Source organism: Salvelinus namaycush, chromosome 1 (assembly GCF_016432855.1).
Source record: "Salvelinus namaycush isolate Seneca chromosome 1, SaNama_1.0, whole genome shotgun sequence".
NCBI lineage: Eukaryota > Metazoa > Chordata > Actinopteri > Salmoniformes > Salmonidae > Salvelinus > Salvelinus namaycush.
The window spans coordinates 40,570,650-40,598,379 of NC_052307.1; the positions used below are offsets into that span (position 1 = coordinate 40,570,650).

General features: G+C 42.1%; 2 protein-coding genes and 1 pseudogene across 2 annotated transcripts; 1 reads left to right on the forward strand and 2 right to left on the reverse strand.

Annotated features, from left to right (window-relative positions):
• Positions 1–616: 616 nt before the first annotated feature.
• LOC120043846 (glycine-rich RNA-binding protein 1-like) lies at positions 617–1,545 on the reverse strand. Its single transcript, XM_038988450.1, has one exon. It carries the CDS (start codon positions 1,459–1,461, stop codon positions 988–990), a length of 474 nt encoding a protein of 157 aa, XP_038844378.1. The 5' UTR covers positions 1,462–1,545; the 3' UTR covers positions 617–987.
• Positions 1,546–1,724: 179 nt separating this feature from the next.
• LOC120051653 lies at positions 1,725–20,066 on the forward strand (annotated as a pseudogene).
• Positions 19,964–27,261, reverse strand: wsb2 (WD repeat and SOCS box containing 2). Its single transcript, XM_038988438.1, has 9 exons — positions 26,960–27,261; positions 24,383–24,551; positions 23,993–24,204; positions 23,756–23,887; positions 23,505–23,608; positions 23,161–23,357; positions 22,970–23,059; positions 22,771–22,887; positions 19,964–20,667 (listed from the first exon to the last, which is right to left on the reverse strand). The coding sequence occupies exons 1-9, from the start codon at positions 26,997–26,999 to the stop codon at positions 20,457–20,459; spliced, it is 1,272 nt and encodes a 423-aa protein (XP_038844366.1). The 5' UTR covers positions 27,000–27,261; the 3' UTR covers positions 19,964–20,456.
• Positions 27,262–27,730: the final 469 nt, after the last annotated feature.

Below are 27,730 nucleotides of genomic sequence, written 5' to 3' on the forward strand. Positions count from 1 at the left end.
TGAAACTTAACTGCACTAACATACGTCACCAAGGACCAAATAGCAATTTGTTTGCATTCATGGTCACAATATACCCAATTTTGCCTTTGGTAACTAGGGGAAACTGTCAGGGGGGCCACAACTAAATGTAAGAAAGTCAATCGTGTGGTTACCTTTCCACACCAATGCACTCTAGAAAGAAAGGATTAACTTAACTTTAAAAGCCTTTGGCATTTCGGTAGGAAACAAGACAAACACGATCTTATCAAAACATGAGTGGCGTCTGGCGTGTTTTTGCTATTCCGTTTCTAACTGAAAATGACCCTAGTCCCGCTGAAAGTGATGACCACTTCCGCTTTACTTCCGTATTGAGGCTCGTATTGTTTGAGAATGGGCGTCAAGAGTATGTAAAAATCATGAACACCGCGTGGTCATTAAGCTAAAATATGACCATGTCAGAATTTACCCCATGTACTACTTTCGAGTGAGTAATCATTTTCGTCGCTAAAGGACCGGTCTCTTGAATGTGGTAATCTGCAGTGAATAAATGAATGCACAAAAACCGTTAATACATCATATATCAACGCTGTTTCGTTAATTTGAAATGGCAAAAGGGCTTCATTAATGACTGGTGAGATTTTTTTTTTCAACAAATCATTTTAATAGGCGCACTGAAGACAATTGACAACAAAAAATAATATTCAATGTTGATGATACAAAGACCAGAAGTACAAAATCGCCCCCAGGTGGAATGTTATTGGGCAAGACCATGAACATGGTTTGTAAATCAATGGCCGACACACGTGGCTAAATGTAAAGATGCTCGAGCTAGATACTTAAACACAGAATAGGACTAAGATTACAACAAAAGTCTTTCGGTCAACACGGAAATTTCTTGAAGGGTCAGCCAAATGATATTGAATCGGAGTGTTACTCGTTTACAGCATAGATAGCTGTCGTAACTGTCCCTGTAGGATCCTCAAGAGGTACCCGTAGCCTTCCTAGGCCCTAATTATTGTCCCTGTAGCCACCGCCGGAGGAGTATCCACCGCCTCGGCCTCCACCACCACCACCTCCGCCGCTCCTGTATCCGCCACCACCTCCGTAGCCCCGGTCTTCGCCACCATAGCTACGGCCACCACCGCCGCCACCATATCCACCGCCGCCACCATATCCACCACCGCCTCGGGAACCTCTGAATCCACCGCCTCCTCCACCGCCACGACCGCCACCCTGACCTGCCTCATTCACACGGATGGTTCTGCCGTCAAGAGACTGACCGTTCATTCCCTCCATTGCGTCCTTAGCATCCTCGGCATTGTCGTACTTCACAAAGCCGAATCCACGAGGCCTTCCTGTTTCTCTGTCCATGATGACATCACATTTAGCGATGTTTCCGTACTTGGAGAAAGCTTCCGCAAGAGATTGCTCTGTGGTGTCGAAGCTGAGGCCACCGACGAAAAGTTTTCCTTCGTCGGACATGTTTCTTTGTCTTTTACGAACAGAACGAGAAAAGCTGCTGCTTGGAGAGGCACGTCGTCGGAAAAGAAATGGAGGCTTGCCGCGAAATATTATAAAGATTAATTTGACTCCGCCCACATTAAATCAACGGATGCGATTGGTTGCAAACCTGCCGTAAACTCAGTTTCGTGACGTAAAGCACATTTTGTTGAAGTGGAGCGCGCCAAGAAAATTTTGCCGATTAGTGAAGCACTCTTTTCTAGCTAACTAAATCAACGATTCAAATGGCATCGACTAGCAAGATACCGTTGCAGTCAAGAAATTTGCCGTGGTAAGTTGAATCAACTAGCTAGCTAGTTTACGTGTTGCCAGCAAGGTAGTTACGTTACGTTTAGCAGGATTTAGCTAGGGTCGTCACTAGTTAACACAGCCACAAAGTCATCATTCTGGCTAAACCCCGCCCATTTCGACAATTTATCTTCTTAAAATGATTTTAGACCTAACCACACTGCTAAGCCAATGTTTATTTTGTGGCTGTGTAATGACTGTGGTTGTGTTATCTAGTGGAAACCTTTAGGTACTGTAGCTCGCCGAACTTCAATCAATGTTTCGCTTGTGTGTGATGTGTATTTTCGCTGACTTGTAAACGTTATTGTCATGGACATCTTACCATGCATGTAAGATGTCAATGAATATAACGTTACTTTTCGTACCGTTCCCGCTGACTTATTGTCCGACACCCACCAGCTCAAGCAAGAACTGGTCCCTTGCCCGACCGCGGTCCCGCAATGTTATGTTAAATGTATGTGACGCAGTCCCGGTCCCAGAAAATTTTCAACCCTTAGTCGGGATCAAAATGCTCAAAAGAGATTCTCACGTAGTCAAATGTATTAGGCTATCGGTATTATTGGGCTATATCAGCCAATAGGGTAGACGTAGTTTGAAAGATAGTAGAGTTGCGAAGAAATATAGGAGAGCAAACACTTGACTTGAGCTACATTTTGCATAACCTTTAGAAGCGGAACAATTTGCAGGCTGAGTAAAATATATGTGTTATTAATATTCATATAATGTTTTTCTGAATCAAAACGGGATTTAGGTGGGCGTGGCAAGGGGCGCAGTCGCTATATGTCCTGCAGATGCACATGCGTTTTGCAGTATGTTGTTTTTGCCGGATGTCTAACCCCCATTTTCCGTACGTGATGCACACACGTGCTTCGCAAGGTTGCAGAAACGTTTGCAGCATGGCGAAGATCAGTTGAGCCCTGTTCGACCAAAGCTAATATTAGAACAGATGAACGTTATTCTTTGGTCGTTTTACAGGTTTCATAGGCTGGCAGAGCTACCAACAGACTGGCGCGTACAAGGGCGCATTACAACAATTAATGTATTTATATTCTTCTGTCACATTCATCTCTAGCAACATCAATAAATTGAACTGGTGGTTTTCATATAGAGTACTGATTTCAAATCACTAGCTTGCCCAGCATGATGGCATGCTAAATTATGCACAGAACAGTTATGTGTGTATTGATTTTGCACGCCATTAAGTTGGCCGGTTTGCGGGTACCCAAGTGTATTAATGAGGAATTGTCCCAGTGTCATTCTTACAAGATACACATTTCCATTGCCCGTAATTACACAATCGGCATGATAATTTTGGCCTCTGTATGGTCCTTCCCAATGGATAACTTTTACTTCCATCTGTACCACCGCATGGTAATGCCACACACGAGCTGAAAATATTGAAGGCATGGGGTACACAGAACGCACTGCAGCCTAGTGCACAACATGGCAGCAGCACAAAACATGGTACGAACATTATTGGGCACAGACAACACCACAAAGGGCAAGAAGGTAGAGACAACTATACATCACACGAAGCAGCCACAACTGTCAGTAAGAGTGTCCACGATTGAGTCTTTGAATGAAGAGATAGAGATAAAACTGTCCAGTTTGAGTGTTTGTTGCAGCTGGTTCCAGTCGCTAGCTGCAGCAAACTGAAAAGAGGAGCGACCCCGGGATGTGTGTGCTTTGGGGACCTTTAAGAGAATGTGACTGGCAGAATGGGTCATGTATGTGGAGGATGAGGGCTGCAGTAGGTATCTTAGGTAAGGGGGAGTGAGGCCTAATAGGGTTTCATAAAGAAGCATCAACCAGTGGGTCTTGCGACGGGTATACAGAGATGACCAGTTTACAGAGGAGTATAGAATGCAGTGATGTGTGTTATAATGAACATTGGTGGCAAATCTGATGGCCGAATGGTAAAGAACATCTAGCCGCTCGAGAGAACCCTTACCTGCTAATCTATAAATGATGTCTCCGTAATCTAGCATGGGTAAAATGGTCATCTGAATCAGGGTTAGTTTGGCAGCAGGGGTGAAAGAGGAGCGGTTACGATAGAGGAAACCAAGTCTAGATTTAACCTTACCCTGCAGCCTTGATATGTGCTGAGAGAAGGACAGTGTACCATCTAGCCATACTCCCAAATACTTGTATTAGGTGACTACCTCAAGCTCTAAACCCTCAGAGGTAGTAATCACATCTGTGGGGAGAGGGGCATTCTTCTTACCAAACTACATGACCTTTGTTTTGGAGGTGTTCAGAACAAGGTTAAGGGCATAGCAAGCTTGTTGGGCACTAAGAAAGTTTAATACAAAATCCGGGGAGTCACAAAAAAATGGTCACAAAATATAGGTCCATTATCTTTTCTGCATACTTTATTGTAGTCGTTAATGTTGACAATGAAAGTGTTTCAATCCAAAATATTTTCTATTTATTTATTTTTACACTATCTGGACTTAAGTGACCCAAAAGAACACTTAGGAGGCCCGCCCAAGGATTTACATGGCATAAAAAGCCCTGCATATTTAGGAAGTTAAAGACAACTGCGCCGTGCTTCTCCGCCCATATAGCCTAGTCTACAGACTATTTAAGTGAGACCACACATATAGGTGCACATGATCTCGCACACCCAACAAAAGAGAAGAAAGGTAGGCTACTGAACTTGAAGCAGAACGACAAAGATGTGCTTTTAATACAATAGATAATGCATGCTGAACAGAAAGACAACCGTTTGAATTAATCTGTGGGACACATTTTTTTTTTTTTCATATTTTCAGCAGGAATGTAGCTCTCTATTCCCACCACCTCTTCCCTGACTCTAATGTAGCCACTATGCGCGGATGCTGGCTGACATTTTTGTACATATTTGTAGGGTTGAGAAATACAGGCCACAGACCCTAGATGACTTGATTTCTCAAAAGGACATATTAAGCACCAGTAAGTATGGTTTTGTTAGTCTTTGAAACAGCAGGGATGGAACTACTGTTGAAAACCTGACCCTTATCCATTCCAGCAACAATTCAATTGTATGGTCAAGTGAATGTATTCCAAATAATGTTTTCATGCTCAAATGAACTATAACATATTTTGCATAAGTTCTATGTAACAACCCTGGCTTTCTTCAGTCCAGAAGTTTATGAGTGAGGACAGACTGCCGCATCTCTTCTATGGACCTCCAGGTACAGTAGAATTATCAGAAATAAATGTAACGCTCATAACACTGTACTTGAGGGTTGTCATGTTTTCCAGTCAGCTAGACTGATTCTTAACATTTAATGTTAGTGTGGGGCATAAAGAAATGTTCTCGGGTGCAATCAATGTTATGTTCCAATTTACAGTGAATTCGGAGAGTATTCAGACCCCTTAACTTTTTCCACATTTTGTAACGTTTCAGCCTTATTCTAAAATTGATTAAATTAATGTATTTCCTCATCAATCTACACACAATACCCCATAATGACAAAGCAAAAACAGGTTTTTAGAAATTTTTGCAAATAAAAAAAATACCTTATTTACGTAAGTATTCAGACCCTTTGCTATGAGACTCAAAATTGAGCTCAGGTGAATCCTTTTTCCATTGATCATCCTTGAGATGTTTCTACAACTTGATTGGAGTCCACCTCTGGTAAATTCAATTGATTGGACATGGTTTGCAAACTTACACACCTGCTTATATAAGTTCCCACAGTTGACAGCGCATGTCAGAGCAAAACCCGATGGTCGCTCTGACAGCCTTAGGTGTTTCTCTGTGGAGATGGGAGAACCTTCCAGAAGGACAACCATCTCTGCAGCACTCCACCAATCAGGCCTTTGTGGTAGATTGGCCAGACGGAAGCCACTCTTCAGTAAAAGGCACATGACAGCCCGCTTGGAGTTTGCCAAAGGCACCTAAAGGACTCTCAGACCATGAGAAACAAGATTCTCTGGTCTGATGAAACCAAGATTGAACTATTTGGCCTGAATGCCAAACACGTCTGGAAGAAACCTGCCACCATCCCTACAGTGAAGCGTGGTGGCAGCATCATGCTGTGGGGATGTTTTTCAGCGGCAGGGACTGGGAGACAAGTCAGGATCAAGGGAAGATGAACGGAGCAAAGTACAGAGAGATCTTTGATGAGAACCTGCTCCAGAGCACTCAGGACCTCAGACTGGGGTGAATGTTCATCTCCTAACAGGACAACGACCCTAAGCACACAGCCTAGACAAATCAGGAGTAGCTTCGGGACAAGTCTCTGAATGTCCTTGAGTGGCCCAGCCAGAGCCCGGACTTGAACCCGATCTAACATCTCTGGAGAGACCTGAAAATCACTGTGCAGCGACGCTCCCCATCCAACCTGACAGAGCTTGAGAGGATCTGCAGAGAAGAATGGGAGAAACTCCCCAAATACAGGCGTGCCAAGCTTGTAGCGTCATACCCAAGAAGACTCAAGGCTGTAATTTCTGCCAAAAGTGCTTCAACAAAGTTCTGAGTAAAGGGTCTGAATGCTTATGTAAATATGATGTTTCTGTTTTTTATTTTTTATTCATTTGCAAAAATGTATAAAAACCTGTTTTCACTTTGTCATCATGGGGTTTTGTGTGTAGATTGATGAGGGAAACAAACAATTTAATCAATTTTAGAATACGCTGTAACTGTCAAGCCTGCTCCCGCTCTTCCCCCCTGGCTCTCGAGGGCGCCAGGCTCCCCAGCCTTGTGCACTCCTGCTATCATCATTACACACACCTGCCTTTCCCCCGTCACACGCATTATCGATTATTGGACTCACCTGGACTCAATCACCTCTGTAATTACCTTCCATATATCTGTCTGGTTCCCTGCTCTGTTCCCTGCTTCTGCATTAATGTTTGTATGTCTTTGTATACCCGTGTGCTGACGTTGTTCCTGTCCTGTTACCTGTCTGTTCCGTATTAAATGTTCAACTCCCTGTACCTGCTTCTCATCTCTGGCGTCGGTCCTTACAGTAACGCAACAAAATGTGGAAAAAGTCAAGGGGTCTGAATACTTTCCAAATGCACTGTATCTGTTATTATAACAAATTATTGTTCTTACATGTTAATGCATTTATTTTAGTTAAACGTGTCCGACGACCGAGGTGTTGATGTTGTTTGAGGACCCATCCTGAGTTTTGCCGGCACCAGGACCATATTCAAGTAAGACAATAATAATTGGGGATGTGAATCTTTCCTTTCAAGCACAATTCGGTACGCATCTTGATACATGGGTTCCGATACGATAAAATAACAATTATTTTAGTTTGAAACGATTCAGTGAAATACAGTTTGATTAGTGGAAGGAATTAATGCGATTCGGTTCGGGATTCAAAACGATTCGATGCACTAACATTTGTTGCATGAACACATTCATTTTACATTCTATATTAAATGCTGATGGCGCTCAGGAGCTGGGCCTTTCTAAACTGGATCTATCTGATCTGACTTCTCTGAGCTGAGTGACACTGTTTGTGTGAGTGAGTGCTTCACAGTGTATGGTGTGTGTATGAACCTGAGCTGAGCATTAGGGCAGACTGAGCATCTATCACTATCAGATTAGGTGGGGGACAGGCAATCTGAAATCCCCATCACCCACTGATTCACTTGCCATTTTAGCAGATACATTTTTTTTAGCAAGTAATATGTCAATATTTATCTTTAGAAATTAGCTTTGACTTAGCCAATTAATATAACACAGATATTTATCTGTGATGAAGTCTGATTGGCCAAGCTTCAGATCAATCACTCCCACTTGAGTCCAGTTGCGGAAGAAGGTGTGGTTTAGTTGGGTTCTTTTCATAACGTATTATGGCTATAACAGTCTGTACTTTCTTTGTGCAGTCACAAAACCTATTTCAATGTTCTTGTCATTTCCTTGTGGTTCCATGCATACCAAAATTGACATGCTAATAACTTCAAATTCATGAATGCTCAAAAATATCTGAAATTCATTACACAAAGTGAGAGGCATAGCATAATTACACAATTATTCATTTGTTATGATGGATATCAGAAATACTCTTTGGAACTCTGTGTACTTTGGAAAAAGTACAATATAAGGTTTTTGTTGTTTTTTTTGCAGTTTTTCACTTTAGCAGTCCAGTGCCTTGGTATCACCCAGGGCCTACACTCTGCAACATCTCTTTGTCGTGCAAACGTAAAGGACCTCCCATTGATTGGGAACCATTTGGGGCAGTCTCCACCACGGATAATTCCTTTGACATTCAAACTGTGGCCATTTGACGGCGGGGTTCTTTCTCAGCTGGGTGTCTTCCTGAATGACGTGAAGCCATTGAAGAAGAATGGGGTTCTTTCTCCCCCATGGAGAGGTGTCTCCTGTGAATTGAGGAGTTTTATTGTCACATACACCGGATAGGTTTAGTGAAATGTGTTGTTTTATGGGGTCAGCCATGGTAGTAGGGGGCCCCTGGAGCAAATTAGATTTAAGTGCCTTGCTCAAGGGCACATCGACAGTTTTTTCACCTTGTTGGCTCGGTTAATGGCCTAACGCTCTAACCGCTAGGCTACCTGAGGTGTCCTTCCTAGTCAGACGGTGTGGACGAGGTCGGTGGGGGGGCGACTCTGCTCTAACGCCTCAATCAGATCGACAGCGTCATTGCGTTTTGGTACACCAGCTTTGGATTTCGGCCCTTCTCAAAAGTGAAGGGTTTTGACCTTTTGAAACTTTATGGAGGAGAGCTCTTCTCCCGCTCCAACCGAGTGCAGCTTGCAAAAATGATTGCTGTCTTTCTTGTGAAATTACAACTTTACCCTGTTCATGTGCAAATGACCAATGCACTGACTGTTTAAAGCACAACTACCAAAGCTATTGCTTATGGTGAACACGCCAATCGAAAAGCCACAATCAGCAGTTAGATGTGAGTTGCGTCCACTCCGTTAGCCTAGCCTACACAACTCCACTGGTAAAACACAATTTTCTACACCGCATTTGGTAACAATGACCCAGCAAATTACATTGGTTGTCACCCAACTAATAAAGCCTATGATTTGATATTGCGAAAGCCATTTTACAAGCATTTGAATGCGGAAGGTGCTGCACAGATGTACGAATATTAGATCAGGGATGTGCCTACCTCTCGCTGGCACGAGTAGCTATGCTCTGTGCGCACAGCTGTTATCTGACTTCGAGATCAGTGACTGTCATACACATATACATGCTTAATTCAATATTGGCTAATGGTTGAGATGACGCATAAATTCAGTCACAAAAGATTAGAGGTATTTTCAGGTGGGGTACAATTAAATGAGTAAAACATTTTAGTGAACTGGCGATTCATAATGTTTGAATTAATTTTCTGATGACGCTTGCGACTTTTGGATCGGTTTGGGCTCATATCGGTAAATCGTTACAATCCCTAACAATAATCCTTTTAGAGAAGTAGGTCTTTTAGCTACCACATCGCAATCATTTCCCCAGTCTTTTCAGCAAGGACAAAGAAATGTATGTTTCATGATTAGCGACTCATGGTGTAATTGTAACAGCATACAAGAACTCAAGTCCTTTTGTTCACCTGACCTAGAATTCCTCACAATCAAATGCCGACCGTATTATCTCCCAAGAGAATTCTCCTCTGGTAATGTCACAGCCGTGCATATCCCCCCTCAAGCCATTACCACGGCCCTCGATGAAATTCACTGGACTTTATGCAAACTGGATACCATATATACTCCGGCTGCATTTATTGTAGCTGGGGATTTTAACAAAGCAAATTTGAGAACAAGGCTACCTAAATTCTATCAGCAAACTCTGAATCACTGCTACTCTTTCTTCCGCGATGCATAAAAGGCCCTCCCCCGCCCTCCTTTTGGCAAATCTGATCACGACTCCAATTTACTCCTTCCTATAGGCATAAAATCAAACAGGATGTACCCGTGTTAAGAAATATTCAACGCTGGTCTGACCAATCGGAATCAATAAGACATTTAAACGTGTTAACCCTCGCAAGGCTGCCAGCCCAGAAAGCATCCCTAGTCACGTCCTCCGAGCATGCTCAGACCAGCTGGCTGGTATGTTTGCGGAAATATTCAATCTCTCCCTATCCCAGTCTGCTGTCTCCACATGCTTAAAGATGGCCACAATTGTTCCTGTACCCAAGAAGGCAAAGGTAACTGCACTAAATTACTATCGCCCCGTAGCACTCACTTCTGTCATCATGAAGTGCTTAGACCCACTTCAATTTGCTTACCTCCCCAATAGGGCCACAGACGATGCAATCGCCATAACAATGCACACTGCCCTATCCCATCTGGACAAGAGGAATACCTATGTAAGAATGCTGTTCATTGACTATAGCTCAGCATTCAACACCATAGTACCCTCAAAGCTAATCATTAAGCTAGAGGCCCTGGGTCTCAATCCCGCCCTGTGCAATTGGGTCCTGGACTTCCTGACGGGCCGCCCCCAGATGGTGAAGGTAGGAAACAACACCTCCTCTTTGCTGATCCTCAACACTGGGGCCCCATAAGGGTGCGTGCTCAGCCCCCTCCTGTACTCCCTGTTCACCCATGACTGCGTGACCATGCCCGCATCCAACTCAATCATCAAGTTTGCAGACGAAACAACAGTAGTAGGCTTGATTACCAATAACGACGAGAAAGCCTACAGGGAGGTGGTGAGGGCACTCGGAGTGTGGTTTCAGCAAAACAACCTCTCATTCAACGTCAACAAAACAAAGGAGATGATCGTTGACTTCAGGAAACAGCAGAGTGAGCACTCTGAGTACACATCACGGACAAACTGAAGTGGTCCACCCATACAGACAGTGTGGTGAAAAAAGCGTAATTCAACCTCATAAGGCTGAAGAAATTTGGCTTGTCATCTAAAACCCTCACAAACTTTTACAAATGCACAATGAGAGCATCCTGTCGGGCTGCATCACCGCCTGGTATGGCAATTGCACAGCCCACAACCACAAGGCTCTCCAGAGGGTGGTGCGGTCTGCACAACGATTCACTGGGGGCAAACTACCGGCCCTCCAGGACACCTACAGCACCCGATGTCACAGGAAGGCCAAAAAGATCATCAAGGACAACAACCACCCGAGCCACTGCCTGTTCACCCCGCTACCATCCAGATGGCGAGGTCAGTACAGGTGCATCAAAGCTGGGCCCGAGAGAATGAAAAACAGCTTCTATCTCAAGGCCATCAGACTGTTGAACAGCCATCACTAACACAGTGAGGCTGCCGCCTACATACAGACGTTATATCATTGGCCACTTTAATAATTGGTTCACTAGTCACCTTAATAATGCCACTTTAATATTGTTTACATATTTTGCATTACTCATCTCATATGTATATACTGTATTTTATACCATCTATTGCATCTTGCCTCTCTGTCATTGCACATCCATATATTTATATGTATATGTTCTTATTCCATTTCTTTACTTAGAGTTGTGTGTATTAGGTAGTTGTTGTGGAATTGTTAGATTGCATGTTAGATATTGCTGCACTGTCGGTACTAAAAGCACAAGCATTTCCCTACACTCGCAAGAACGTCTGCTAACCATGTGTATGCTACCAATAAAATTTGATTTGATTTGTACACAAATTATTATTTAAAGTCCCCGTATCCTACACAGGCAACCCTTACTTCAATTCACAAAATGTGTGTTTATTTTTTTGTCTTTGTCTTCCAGGAAGGGTTTCAAGTTGGTGATACTGGACGAGGCCGATGCTATGACCCGGGATGCCCAGATTGCATTGCGGCGAGGTAACCATCTGTTTTGATGTGCTCACCTGCTGTGTACCAACTGGCCAAATGAGCTGCCTGCCAGCTAACCAGTCATTTCCAGTCATTCTCACTGATTAAAAGATGTGCTTACTGTTACATGAGATTTGAGACGACAAACAAAATGTTGAATGTATTTGGGAGGGGGATACTGCATATTACCCTGTTATTACTGCTAATGATTTACAATATTAATGTGCTGCAATTGCTTGTAATAGATCTCACTGATTTAACAGCGGGTTAATATTTTGGTTAGGTTATGTCCGCTGATTTTCAAAACATTGACATCCATTTCTCCCTTCCTCTCTCTCCTCTTGCTTCCTCTCCATTATCTATCTCCTCCCCCTCTACCTCTCTCTTCCTCTCCTACAGTCATTGAGAAATACACAGAGAACACGCGTTCTGTCTGCTCTGTAACTACCTGTCTAAAATGATCCCGGCCCTGCAGTCCAGACGCACCAGGTTCCGTCCTGTCTCAGGACCAGATGATCCCCAGGCTGGAGTATGCTATCCAACAGGAGAGGTGAAGGGGTCTAGAGAGGCCAGAGGGTATCTGGAGGGGCAGGCTTTTAGTGTCCCAGAAAGACACTGTGTGCTGGGTTTTATTCTTGCCTTTTAATCAGAGGCGTATGTATGTCTGATCTTGTCCCTGCAGCATTGATATAACTCCAGATGGAATACAAGCTATTGTGACCCTATCATCAGGAGACATAAGAAGATCACTCAACATACGGCAGGTACGGAAAAAAACGTATTACCAGTGTGTAGCTAAATGTAGTCAATTGCGTCACAGTGTTCAGTTTTTATTGCTGATGAAAATTAATGCATGTATTAACTAGTGATGGTCACCAATATGGAATATCGATATCAGTAGCATTTTTCGATTTCATATTGATGTATCAGTTTGTTAAAAAGAATACATTGCAACTGTGTGAATGTTCACTTTTCTGTAAAGTCTAGACATCTGCTTGTGGATTGCTCATTGGGACAGGTGTAAAATGTTCTGGTCGCATAAACCTACCTAACCAGTTTGAATACAATGGGAAGCCCACAGTTGATGGCCCATCAGCAGGCAATTAAATATGCTAATTCAAGAACCTGCCTTATGAGAAGGTCTGTGAGAGGGTTTTGTGCATACAGGAACAGTCATTAATACTTTTTTTACAGAACAGTGTAGGTTAAAGCTAGAATCCTTCATTTCAAAATAACAAAGCTCTTCCCCGCCTCTGTTTTGGTAAAAAGCTGAGGGATGGGCCTGGATAAATGTAACCACTGTCGAATTCATAGACCGAGCTGTCTACGGGTGCAAGGACTAACCATCCATGATATCAACATTTGAGTTTTAATCATGTTTTGAGGCTATACAGTTTTTATTTACATTGTTTACAAACATTGGAGTAAAACAAGGTGATATTTTTGTTGAAAAGCGATATCCTAAATAATGTACACATTAAAGGTAAAACAATATGTTTTGAGCAGAATAGTGTTTTTTAGACACAACTGCAAACTTTAAGGAGTAAGGCATTCAAGGAGTTGTTCCGATGTGATGTCATCGGCCTCCCACTTGCTTGAGGAACAATAGAGGACAAAATAGGAAAGGCCCACCCACTGGTGTCAGATCATACCTGGACCACCTATTGAGATGTACCTTTTGTTAAGTAAATTGAGTGTTAAATGAGGTCAAAAGGAGACTGGAGCCTCCTCCAGTCTCCTTTTTTCACAGGAAGAATAAACCGATATCACAATATGCCTTTCTCTTATCGATATCAAACAGTATCAATATTGGTGCTCACCACTAGTATTAGCTATATAATACAGATATAGATTGTACTATCTACTTAAAGTGAATTTATTTGTGTTATATTTTATGACTGACTGATTCCTCACCCATGTATTTCTCAGAGCACCAGCATGGCATATGGGAAGGTGACAGAGGATAATGTGTACACCTGCACTGGTCACCCACTACGATCAGACATAGCCAACATTCTGGGCTGGTCCCTAAACAAGGACTTCACCTCCGCTTACAACCGTATCCTTTATTCTCTTTCACAACCATATGTATTATCACAATTTATGTTTAGCATACTATCTTCATAAGAACATGCTTGTTTTTCTCCACAATGGGTATATTTATGTTTTTCTAAAGCAGCTCTTTCAAATAACAATATATCCAATGCATTGTATATCTACATGCAGTGTCTAGAAATAGCAAAATGGCCATCTGAGAATACAATCTACACATAGGGTAATATCTCAATCTAGCATAATATCTCCAATATGTGGTATCTCACATAGTGTCATATCTCAGTATAGCGTAGAATCACCTTTGGCAGCAATTAAGCTGTGAGTCCTTCTGGGTAGGTCTCTAAGAGCTTGGCACACCTGGATTGTAGAATATTTGCACATTATTCTTTTAAAAAATTCTTCAAGCTCTGTCAAGTTGGTTGTTGATCATTGCTAGACAGCCATTTTCAAGTCTTGCCATAGATATTCAAGCTAATTTTATGTCAAACTGTAACTAGGCCACTCAGGAACATTGTCTTGGTAAGCAACTCCAGTGTATATTTGGCCTTGTGTTTTAGGTTGTTGTCCTACTGAAAGGGGATTTTATTTTTTCCCAGTATCTGTTGGAAAGCAGACTGAACCAGGTTTTCCGTTAGGATTTTCCCTGTGCTTAGCTCTATTCCGTTTATTTTTATCCTCAAACTCCCTAGTCCTTGACGATGACAAGCATACCCATAACATGATGCAGCCACCACCATGCTTGAAAATATGAAGAGTGGTACTCAGTGACGTGTTGTGTTGGATTTGCCCCAAACATAATGCTTTGTATTCAGGACATAAAGTACATTTCTTTGCCACATTTTTTTCAGTTTTATTTAAGTGGCTTATTGCAAACAGGATGCATGTTTTGGAATATTTTTTTATTCTGTACAGGCTTCCTTCTTTTCACTCTGTCAATTGGGTTAGTATTTTGGAGTAACTACAATGTTGTTTATCCATGCTTAGTTTTCTCCTATTACTGCCATGAAATTGTTTAAAGTCACCATTGGCCTCATGGTGAAGTCTCTGAGCAGTTTCCTTCCTCTCCGGCAACTGAGTTAGGAAAGATTCCTGTATCTTTGTAGTGACTGGGTGTATTGATATCCAAAGGGTTATTAATAATGTCTGCTTTTTTTACCCATTTTCCAATACGTGCCCTTCTTTGCAAGGCATTGAAAAACCTCCCTGGTCTTTGTGGTTAAGTCTTTGTTTGAAATTCACTGCTCGACTAAGGGACCGTACAGATACTTTTTTTTATGAGGTAATCGTTCAAAAAACATGTTAAACACTATTTTTGCACACAGTGAGTCCGTGCAACTTATTAGGACTTGTTAAGTACACTTCTACTCGTAAACGTATTTAGGCTTGTCATAACCAAGGGGTTGAATACTTAAGACATATCATTTATTTAATTTAAAATTAATTAGTAAACATTTCCAAAAACATAATTCCACTTTCACGTTATGGGGTATTTTGTGTAGGACAGTGACACAAAATCAAAAAAATAAAAATAATTCACGCTGTAACATAACAAAATTTAGAAAAAGTCAAGGGGTGTGAATACTTTCTGAAGGCAATGTGTATTGTCATGGTATATTTGGTAGATCTATTCTAAACAGACACAGTATATGACAGAAGACCTACCAGGCCAGAATTTGACACTATCTGCACTGTGACTAGATGTTTTCTTGGTCTGGTGTCCTGGGAGACCCCTCACGGTTGCCATGGCTACCGGTGCACACCACTACTGCTACGATTTAGCATTGAAAAGAACAATATAGCGAAATTTAGTTTAGTTTTTTATGATTATGAATAATTGTCTTATTTCTGAGGTTATGTATTTCTGTTCTTACGTAACCATCTTGGCAGCTTCATCAGGCCTTACCATAGAGGACTTTATAGTTATTTATAATTCGAGTCAATTTTATGATACGTTGATTTGATATACTTCTGTAGGGTATATTAAAGAGGTGTCCCTCGATATATAAAGAGACAATGGTGATAATGTGATGATAAGGGGTTTGGTTATTAGTTATGAAATATACGGGGCACTGTCCATAATCTGAGGCTATGAAAAAATCTGGTCTTAAATGAATCTTTATCAATTATCATCCAACATTCTGAAGGCATCGTAAATTCTTTTGAACTGTTTGGTACCAGAACCACATGCTTGTAAACACGCAACATTTATTGAAAGATAAAACAAACAAACAATGCAAACTGTAAAATGATACAGAATAAAAGAATGGGGTTTTCTGAATGGAAAACAGGAATGGGATAGCTCCATGTAGTCTACGCTAAAGCAGCACAGGTGCAACACTTGGCAAAAGGTGTAGGCAGAGGCATAGATTTGAAAGAAGTTGAGAGAGAATGGCTCGTCTGTGGTACATCATACATTTTTTAAATGTTTTAAAATCTTTATTTTACTAGGCAAGTCAGTTAAGAACAAATTCTTATTTACAATGACTGCCTACCCCTGACCAAACCCTAACCCGGACAACGCTGGGCCAATTGTGCGCCGCCCTATGGGACTCCCAATCACGGCCAGTTGTGATACAGCCTAGAATCAAACCAGGGTCTGTAGTGACGCCTCTAGCACTGAGATGCAATGCCTTAGACCGATGCGCCACTCGGAAGCCCAGATGATCTAATGATCTATTAGCATTTTCACTGTAGCATTCCGGTCCCTAAAAACTGCAGTACATTAATCAATACACAAAATCATAAGATTAGGCCTACAGCTTAACACCAATGCATTTGAGGAAAATAAGGCAATCCACTTGTATACTTATTCATCTGTGTTGAAGTCTGATTGGCCAAGCGTCAGATCACTCACTCACTCACTTGAGTCCAGGTGTGAAAGAAGGTGTGGTTTAGTTAGGTTCTGTTCATAATATATTATATCCATAACGGTCTGTACCTTCTTTGTGCAGTCACAAAACCTATTTAAATTTCATGTAATTTCCTTGTGGTTCCGTACATACCAAAATTGACATGGCAATAACTTAATATTCATGATTGCTTGAAAATATCTGAAATTCATTACACAAAGTGAAAGACTAATTACATTACACAAAGTGAAAGACTAACTAGTAATTTGTTACGATGGCTATCAGAAATACTCTTTGTCGTTTTGTAAGTTTGTGTATTTTCATTGTAGCAGTCTGGTCCCTTGATATTACCCAGGGTCTTCACTCTGCTACGTCTCTTCATCGTGCAAACGTAAAGGACCCACTATTGATTGGGAAGCATTTGGGGCAGACTCCACCGAAGCTAATTCCTTTTACATTCAAACTGGCCATTTGACGGCAGGGTTCTTTCTTAGCTGGGTGTCTTCTTGGATGAAGTGAAGCCATTGAAGAAGAATGGGGATCTTTCTCCCCCATGGAGAGGTGTCTCCTGGGACTTAAGGAGATTGGTTGATGCCTCAGCCCTGTCTTGATTGTAGATTTCATATATTTTGATTGGAAGAAGGTGTCCTTCCTGGTCAGACAAGGATGGTGTGCGGGGGGGGTCAGACCGACAGCGCCATTGCGTTTTGGTACACCAGAAGTACATTCATTTCCAATGGAAAACTGCATTTGCCTTACAGCGTTGCAGAGGCAGTTGCAGTGCGTTCTGTGTGTGCCTTCGGAAAGTATTCAGACGCCTTGGCTTTTTCCACACTGTTACGTTACAGCCTTATTTGAAAATAGATTAAATAAAACATTTTCCTCATCAATCCACACACAATACCCCATAATGACAAAGCGAAAACTGGTTTTTAGAAATGTGTGCAAATGTGTGGGGGAAAAAACATACCTTATTTACACAAGTATTCAGACCCTTTGCTATGAGACACACCTGATCTAAATTTCGTATCCTATTTCCAGTGATCGTCCTTGAGCTCTTTCTAGAACTTGATTGGAGTCCACCTGTGGACATTTCAATTGATTGGGCACACACCTGTCTATATAAGGTCCCTCAGTTGATGAAACCAAGATTGAACTCTTTGGCCTAAATACCAAGCATCACTTCTGGAGGAAACCTGGAACCATCACTATAGTGAAGCATGGTGGTGGCAGCATCATGCTGTGGGGAGGTTTTTCAGCAGCAGGGACTGGGAGCAAAGTACAGAGATATCCTTGATGAAAACCTGCTCCAGAGTGCCCACAACCTCAGACTGTTAGGACAACGACCCTAAGCACAGGCAAAACAGCCAAGGCAAAACAAGTGGCTTTGGGACAAGTCTCTGAATGACCTTGAGTGACCCAGCCAGAGCCCGGACTTGAACCCAATCAAACGTCTCTGGAGAGACCTGAAAAGCTTGAGAGGATCTGCAGAGAAGAATGGGAGAAACTCCCCAAATAAAGGTGTGCCAAGCTTGTAGGGTCATACCCAAGAAGACTCAATGCTCTAATCACTGCCAAAGGGGATTCAACGAAGTACTGAGTAAAGGGTTTTGAATACTTATGTAAATATGATATTTCTGTTTTTTATTTGTAAAAAATTAGATACAATTTCAAACCTGTTTTTGCTTTGTCATTTATGGGGTATTGTGTGTAGATGGGGGAAATATAATTTTATCAATTTAAAAATAAGGCTGTAATGTAACGATGTGGAAAAAGTCATGTGGTCTGAATACTTTCTAAAGGTATCCAAGGTATGCATTGAATTGTATGTGTACATTTCCCAAAAAACATGCGACCGTCTGCACACGTGTGGTAGATACATTAATTCAGTATAGTTGCATAGCTACTAGGGCTGTTACGATATCAGTATCGTACATTTTTATTTATTTATTTTTTCCCATGAAGCAGACCTAACTCTTTGGTACTTTAAAAACCTATGGAAAATGTTGTGTGCTATAGCTTAGAAAATAAATAAATATGACTCCAAAAAACCAGACCAACTTTAGGGCTGTTTTCCTGAAGAAGTTAAATCCACTTTGTTTTGTTTCCTTGCCATGATACTAACGAGTATCGAGATACTGGTATGATCCCGGCTGAATGTTCCGTATCATCGATGCTGTCGGTCTGAGGCGTAGGATCAATGCGTGACGTTGCTACACCTGTTCAGTTTACAATGCAATATTTTGAGGTATTTAAAACACTTCTTTGGTATAAATTAACCATGTATTTTGGTTTCTTACAGTGGACTTTCATCCTGTGTTTCGGATGGGTTTGCTTATCAAGTTGGCAGATATTGAGTAAGTGCTTATGTGTCTTCGGTATTGCTGTTGCTTATATACAATTTGTTGGGTAAGTCGCTTTGGAAAACAGCATCTGTTAAATGTGAATTAGGATGACTAATATGTTACACTTTTTTGATAATGTGTTTTGTTCCTATAGGTACCGGCTGGCCTCGGGACCCAACGAGAAGACCCAGTTGAGTTCGATGGTGGCGGCTTTTCAGGCAGTGAGAGAGATCTGGGTCAATGATGCCACCCAGACCAGCGGTCCAAAAATAGTCACAACCATCTAGTACAGTGCTTCCCAAACTGTGCTCACGCCCCCCCAACATTTAAAAAAATATTTTTTTCTTTCTTCAGGAACTCAGTGCAGCTTTCAACTTACTCATGAAAGTTGTAATTGTAGAACGCACAAGATGCAATTTCAAAAATGGGTAGTGCATCATCAATTTTCCTCTTGTTATTTCAGTCATTGCATACCTTAGAGCTATTTATAACTTGTCAGAAATGTCCATGTCAGCTAACGTTTTTTTAGCGCATAGATTTTGTTGTAATGTTTGAGACTCAAATCACATAAATACACATTAGACATGGCAACATTTTATAGAATTCCAAGAAAATGATTGAAAACGGCAACATTTTCTCTGCACCTCTTGACAAAATGTTTGAATTGCAGGAAAAAAAGCTTTAAACTTGCAACATTTTCTCTCCAACAAGACGGGTGTGAACAGTTTGTGTCATGAACAGTGCTTGTGCCCATAGAAGTAGACGTGGCGCAAACGCGGGAGGGGGCGGATGTTCCCCAATGCTGGAAGGGGGGGCCTGAGTGAAAAAGTTTAAGAACCCCTGATCTAGTACACATTGGTCACCTACAAAGTTCTTGGAGAGCTACGGGGTGTGCATGATTTTGTTCCAGCCCATATTTAACACACCTGATGCAATTAATACATTGCTGGTCAAGACCATGGTTACTTGAGTCAGGTGTGTTAGTGTTGGGCTAGGACAAAAGGCCCGCGTACCCTGTTCACTAAAATTTAACATTTATCAATGAAAGCGTGAGGGGAGAGAACTCTTGAGACTAACGTCATATAAACACACTTGTGTTGTCCCCGTTTGCTCAATATTCCTTTATGTACATTAAGTTGAATTTCTGTTTAATATAATTGTAATTAATGTATTTTTTAGACTGTCATGGAATTATGATTTAATAGACCAATTTACACAATACAAAATGTATATTTACTCTCATCAAAATTACACAAATGTCACTTTACATACTATAATATATCAGTAGCACAAAATATAGATCTAGTAACTTCCATTTGTTTGGTGCAATTTATGTAAATTAGCCAGTATGTTAGTATTTTTTTATTTTTTTAAGTTCATCTATGTTTGTGTATAATCACTAGCTAATTGCATCCAGGTGAATTTCCATTTTGACATCCTGAGAGATTTCCTTGGACAAATAGCTGATCAGACATGACTGATTTTGTGTAAACCACAAAGTATCCACTCCACTCAAGGTCCTAAAAAGTCCCATCATTTCAGTCAGACAACATTCCCACCAACTTTTTATGCATTTGTAAACGAGGCAAATAATAAGCTCTCCTCCTTTGACTGTTCCATCATTAGTCAGTCAATACATCCATCAACTCAAATGCATTACAAATGGAGTCCAGAAACATTCCCTCCACCCATTCCCAAAGACACTATTCCTCCTCATCCGAGGAGCGGTCAGATTGTGCTTCTGAGTGGTCCGGGATGTCTCTGTAGGTGAGGAACTCCAGGATCCTGCGTGGTATGGGGAGGGCCTCCACCTGGTGTGTGGAGACTGAGTGTCGCAGGACGGAGCGGCACAGGTGGCACAGACTGGGCACTGACCTGGGAACCATCCAAAACCTCACGTGGCCATCTCTGGTCCTGCAACAATAACACACAGGGTATTAGCCAATTTGTTTGCCTCGTTTTAACCTTCCTATATGGATATGCTAACTAAATAAGACTAATTTCTATGCAACAACACTGGGTGTCGTGTCCAAAATCTGTGTTGCCCACTACTTACTTAAACTGCATACTGTGTACTAATCATACTAAATACTATTTAGAATGTACGGTTTAGTATGTAGTAAGCAACTAATATCAGCAAACTAGGCTCATCCTACTAAGAATGTGTCATCTAATGCGCAATTGCATTCATTCCCAACAACAGTTTATTTTGGTACAGCGCGTCCCCTCAGCTGATTATCAGTCGTCAGACTAGGGTTGCAAAGCTACTGGTAATTTACTATAGTTACCGGAATCTTTGGTAATTAACATACATTTTTTGGCAATCTATCGTAACTTTGGTAATTTATACTTGAATAACTTTTAAAAACTGTATTCATATATGATTCATTTTTTATATCTGTGTCCATATTGTCCATGAGTTTCTAGTAGATAGACCATATGGTTCAAGAGACAAATCGCCTAATTAATGAAAAAAGCATCTAACTAACAATGGCATTATCAACAATGACTTTTTTCACAACTGCCACCAGTTTGACGCCAAAACAGTGTACTGAATACAAAGACAGTAAAATAAATGTGTAAAAAATGTTTTTTATATATAATTACAGACACCTGTGATAATCTGAAGTACTCAAAAGGGCCACTAGATGTCTTGTGATATATTATATAAAATCCTTGAAAGACACCAAAATTCTAGTAGTTTACTGGTAAACTGAAAGTTTCCAGTAATATACCCTCCCTTTGCATACCTATGTCAGACACACATGGGTCTCAAAAGACGATTCCCTTAATAGTGTGCAGCGAATTCTACTGGATGAAAAGCCCAAATGAGTATGACATCCTGGCATTTAAACCTATAAAACTACATTTTTTCGCATACCTAAAATGCCTACGATTTAGAAAACGCAAGTACGGTTATTCGGATACGGCCAGGATCTTAGAGGTGCATCTGAAGGAGCTTTCTTTCCTTGTTTCCTGACCCCCATCTGCACTGCTATGAGAGACAGGTGAAGGCAAATTCCTAGGACCGTATTCACAAAGCCCTCTGGAAATTGCTTTCAACAGTCTCATATCAGTGTAAAATAAGGGGGTATTGTCTCCCTCATCTCCAATGTTATTAACTCTACCCTTATAATTCATAGTTGATTATATCCAGACCTGACAGAGCTTGGATGCATCTAAAATGAGTTAGTGGTCCAAACACACCAAGCCAATCATGAAGAGGGCAGGACAACACCTTTTCCCCCTCAGGAGACTGAAAAGATTTGCATGGGTCCCCAGATCCTCAAAAAGTTCTACAGCTGCACCATTGAGAGCATCCTGACCGGTTGTATCACCGCCTGGTATGGCAACTGCCCGGCATCTGACCGTAAGGCTCTACAGAGTGTAGTGCGTACTGCTCTACATCACTGGGGCCAAACATCCTGCCATCCAGGACCTATATACTAGGTGGTGTCAAAGGAAAGACCAAAAAATGGTGAAAGACTCCAGTCACCCAAGTCAGACTGTTCCCTCTGCTACTGCATGGCAAGCAATACCGGAACGCCAAGTCTAGGACCAAAAAGCTCCTTAACAGCTTCTACCCCCAAGCCATAAGACTGCTGAACAATGAATCAAATGGCCACCCAGACTATTTACATTGACCCCCTCATTTGTTTTACACTGCTGCTACTCACTGTTTATTATCTATGCAGTCACTTTACCCCTACCTACATATACAAAATTACATCGACTAACCTGTACCCCTGCACATTGACTTGGTACCGGTACCCCTTGTATATAGCCTCGTTATTGTTATTTTATTGTGTTACTTTTTATTATTTTTTACTTTAGTTTATTTGGTAAATATCTTTCTTGAACTGCATTGTTGGTTAAGGGCTTGTAAGTAAGCATTTCACGGTAAGGTCTACCTGTTGTATTCGGCACATGTGACAAATAAAGTTTGATTTGATTTGTAGGAGGCTCATGTTTGTATCAAGTTATTCTAATGAGAATGAGCCAGTAAAGTAAATCTACCCTGTGGCTACGACTCCCCCTTGTGGATGGAAGTTGCAGCACAGCCCATTGGAGGTACGGTCCTCCTTGGTCTGCATCACCATACCCCTCTGTCCTGGCTCCCACATCTGGAGGGCTCTGTGAAACACATGAAACAGAAGGCCTAGCACTTTCTCTTTTAAATTTGTTGAGGGTGCAAAGCTCTCAACTAAACTCTTACCTGTCTTCAGTAACAATGGCCAGTTGCAAACCCTCGGGGGAGAATCTCAATGATGAGATTTGGTTCTGTCCATACATCTCAGAGCAATCCCTATTGGAAAGAAAAAGCAACAATGTGTCAACTAATGCACCACACATATCACACCATTATCCTGCTACACATATCAAACCATTATCCACACAGAGATGTACATTAGAGAAGACAATTTCTGTGCAGTGTAGGGGTCCCACAGATCGATCCACCAACTGGAACCACTGAAGGCTGCGGTGGCGAGCAGTGCCCCATCGGGAGAGAAGTCACAGGAAGCTAACAGGTAGAATGTCTTGTGGTTGATCCCCGTTAAGTTCCTGATGAAGGTGTACGACCGCAGGCTCCATAGACACACCATCTGGTAAAATAAAAAAACTTTTATAGCCTTTTCATACTACCATGCTGAGTCAAACCAAACTCTGCTGGCTCAGACATTTCCTTTCCAGTGCGGTTTCAGCAACTATTGTGGTTCTCTTGGAGAATCCTCTGCTGAGGGGCAACTCACTCTGTCAAACCTGCCGACCGATGCGATCATGCTGCAGTCTGGTGAGACACTACAGCAGCTGACCCAGTCCTTGTGGCCAGAGAGGACATGTGGCTCCTTTTCACCTATGGAGGGCAGAGAAAAAGATACAGTATATAGAAGTTTAAGGTCAATTCCATATGCAATAAAAATGTCCATGAATTTCTGCATTGAAGAAGATGAGAGAAATGTCCTTTGGAGGAATGATTTTTAGATGTATAACAATAGCTGACCTTTCTGGGTTAGATCCCATATCCTTAAGGTTTTGTCTCGAGAGGATGATACAAGGGTGAGCTTTTCGTTGGGAGTGAAGACCAGGTCCCTTGCAATACCCTCATGTCCTTTGAGGTCGAACCGAGGCTGACCTGGAAATTTAATCAGGGCACTGTGAGTTGCACGTTAACATTAGAGACTCGGCATCATGTGGTCAATAAATGAAATAGAGCAATGTCATAAGTTGGATATCCCACCAGTTACAACATCCCATATCTTGATCACTCCATTGTCTAAGCCAGTTGCCAGAAGCAGTCTGGATGATTCTCTCTCACAGGATGCTGCTTTTTCTCCAGGTGCTGGTGTCTTTGATGGACGTGGTCCAAACGCCAGCCCCCACACTGTCTGACCACAGTTCAGGGTCTTGTCCTGTCTGTTGCTCTCTAGGGCAATCTCAACCCTATTGACCCTATATGGACAAGCATTATTGACAGTAAACAAATGAAGAATAAAACTCAAGAGTAGCTGATGAATAACATCAAGACCTTCAAATGAGGAAGCAAGGAAGAATGTTAGGAAGGAAGGAAGAATGGATGGAAGGAAGGAGGAATATTTACAGGCCTATAGTCTTTAAAGGCTCTACATACTTATCATGCCGAAGCGGCCAGGCAATCACCCACACAATCCCGTGTCCCATGGACCATGCGAACCAGGATCCATCTGGAGAGAAATCAACGCTCCACGTCTCGCAGCCAGCGCGCCCCTCCAGCGATGGAGGGTGGGCGGATTTCAATTCCAATATCAGCCCATCGGAAGCTGTGAGGCGAGAAGTTAGAATAGAAAAAATGTATGTTGTTGGACTACCGTAATACAGTATATTTGAGTGAATACTCCACATAAACTCAGCAAAAAAAGAAAAGTCCCTTTGTCAGGACCCTGTCTTTCAAAGATAATTCGTAAAAATCCAAATAGCTTCACAGATCTTCATTGTAAAGGGTTTAAACACTGTTTCCCATGCTTGTTCAATGATCCATAAACAATGAATTAACATGCACCTGTGGAACGGTCGTTAAGACACTAACAGCTTACAGACGGTAGGCAATTAAGGTCACAGTTATGAAAACTTTGGACACTAAAGAGGCCTTTCTACTGACTCTGAAAAACACCAAAAGAAAGATGCCCAGGGTCCCTGCTCATCTGCGTGAACGTGCCTTAGGCATGCTGCAAGGAGGCATGAGGACTGCAGATGTGGCCAGGGCAATAAATTGCAATGTCCGTACTGTGAGACGCCTAAGACAGCGCTACAGGACGGACAGCTGATCGCACGTGTAACAACACCTGCACAGGATCGGTACATCCGAACATCACACCTGCGGAACAGGTACAGGATGGCAACAACTGCCCGAGTTACACCAGGAATGCACAATCCCTCCATCAGTGCTCAGACTGTCCGCAATAGGCTGAGAGAGGCTGGACTGAGGGCTTGTAGGCCTGTTGTAAGGCAGGTCCTCACCAGACATCACCGGCAACAACGTCGCCTATGGGCACAAACCCACCGTCGCTGGACCAGACAGGACTGGCAAAAAGTGCTCTTCACTGACGAGTCGCGGTTTTGTCTCACCAGGGGTGATGATCGGATTCGCGGTTATCGTCGAAGTAATGAGCGTTACACTGAGGCCTGTACTCTGGAGCGGGATCGATTTAGAGGTGGAGGGTCCGTCATGGTCTGGGGCGGTGTGTCACAGCATCATCGGACTGAGTTTGTTGTCATTGCAGACAGAAGACATCCTCCTCCCTCATGTGGTATCCTTCTTGCAGGCTCATCATGACATGACCCTCCAGCATGACAATGCCACCAGCCATACTGCTCGTTCTGTGCGTGATTTCCTGCAAGACAGGAATGTCAGTGTTCTGCCATGGCCAGCGAAGAGCTCAGATCTCAATCCCATTGAGCACATCTGGGACCTGTTGGATCGGAGGGTGAGGGCTAGGGCCATTCCCCCCAAAAAAATTCTGGGAACTTGCAGGTGCCTTGGTGGAGGAATGGGGTAACATCTCACAGGAAGAACTGGCAAATCTGGTGCAGTCCATGAGAAGGAGATGCACTGCAGTACTTAATGCAGCTGGTTGCCACACCAGATACTGACTGTTACTTTTGATTTTTACCCCCCCTTTGTACAGGGACACATTATTCCATTTCTGTTAGTCACATGTCTGTGGAACTTGTTCAGTTTATGTCTCAGTTGTTGAATCTTGTTATGTTCATACAAATATTTACACATGTTAAGTTTGCTGAAAATAAACACAGTTGACAGTGAGAGGATGTTTTGTTTTTTGCTGAGTATATTTGTTAGTGCGCCAGCTGTTCAGTTGGCAATTTTTCCCTTTCGTTTCTCCCGACTTCTACATGGGATTGACTGTTTCTGAAAGCTATAAAGGAAACACCAACATAAAGTGCCTTAACAGGGTGTTGGGTCCCTACGAGCCGCCAGAACAGCCTTAGCATAGATTCTACAAGTGTCTGGAACTCTATTGGAGGGATACTACACCATTCTTACACAAGAATCAAAGTGTTAATTTGAGTTGAGATCATGGCATATGGTTTACATCCGGGTTCCCCAACTGGCAGCGCACATTTTCTTTGCCCCCCCCCCCCCAAAACATACCAGCAAATCAGCTCCAAGTGATTTTAATTTTGGAAATCTGTTCAAAAGTATTCCCCCCCATAATACAGAGATATGTGTGATCATACATGAAAGCAATGTTTGAAATTATTGTTTTAGTTAAACGTTATATGTGTGTGGGCTTCTTGCGGTCAATTTGCAGTCTACAAATTATTGGTAATTATGTCCCCGTCTCCTGACCATCCGCTCAAGAGAAAATCGTCCCGCAGGTGAATCTAGGTCTACATCGTTTTCATGCTCATCAAATCATTCACTGACCACCACTTGTGCCCTGTGAATTGGGGGCATTGTCATCCTGGAAGAAACCATTCCCACCAGGATAGAAATTATTAATCATAGGTTGAAGGTGATCACTCAGAATGGCTGTGTATGTATTTATTGGCGTTTACCTTGCCCTCAGTGGACCTAAACCATGCCAGCAAAATGCACCCCACACCATAACAGAACCGCCAGAACCCGAATTTACTCAAGTGTTTCCTTTATTTTGGCAGTTACCTGTATATAGTTTTATTATAGTCCTATAAATAAAATGGAACGTACCTGGCCGTATGCGCCGAATGTTGTCTTTCAATGAACACATTTTTGCAAATTGTAGATGTTGACGGAAGCAGGTTATCACATTCTTGATCGGGTTACTGTCTATACTTCCTGATTATCTAACAATGCCGTCTAGTCAATAATCCCATGTTAAAATGCCATATTCCGAGAGAAAAACAGAGCGCATACTGTATATTCGGATCGCTAAATGACGTGATATAGCCAAATAGTATTTTTTTTAAAGCTTTCGGTAGAGAAATGTAAGTCAACGAAGAATTCATCTGATTTCCTGTACAGTAAAATTCCATCCCTCCAATGCGATAGGATTGGCTACCTTGCCACACGTGCCCTTGTTTTCTATTAAGTAACATGGACTCGTTTTGGGCTTGTTTGGTCTATCGATAAGCATACTCATTCCCAGGGACATGTCACCCCCACATTTTGAAATTGCATTTTTGTCCCCCCCAGTTTAATCATTGTAATGTGATACAAAATTGGGCAACGGTGAACTTTAGGACCACGCGGGCGCCTCGGAACGTCGGGTAGGCTGTTTGGAGTGTTTATCCAACTGGATACAAAAATAAATATTATGTTCTCACCACTTCTAAAACTAAAGTTGCACCCCTGCTCATTCCAACTTGTAAATTGTATACGTTGTTCATTAATAAAAAGAGAAAGAAAGAGCGAAACAGTGTACAAAACATTAGGAACACCTGCGCTTTCCATGAAATAGACCGCTCAAATGTAGCTCTGGACCTCGAAGCCTCCTCATTT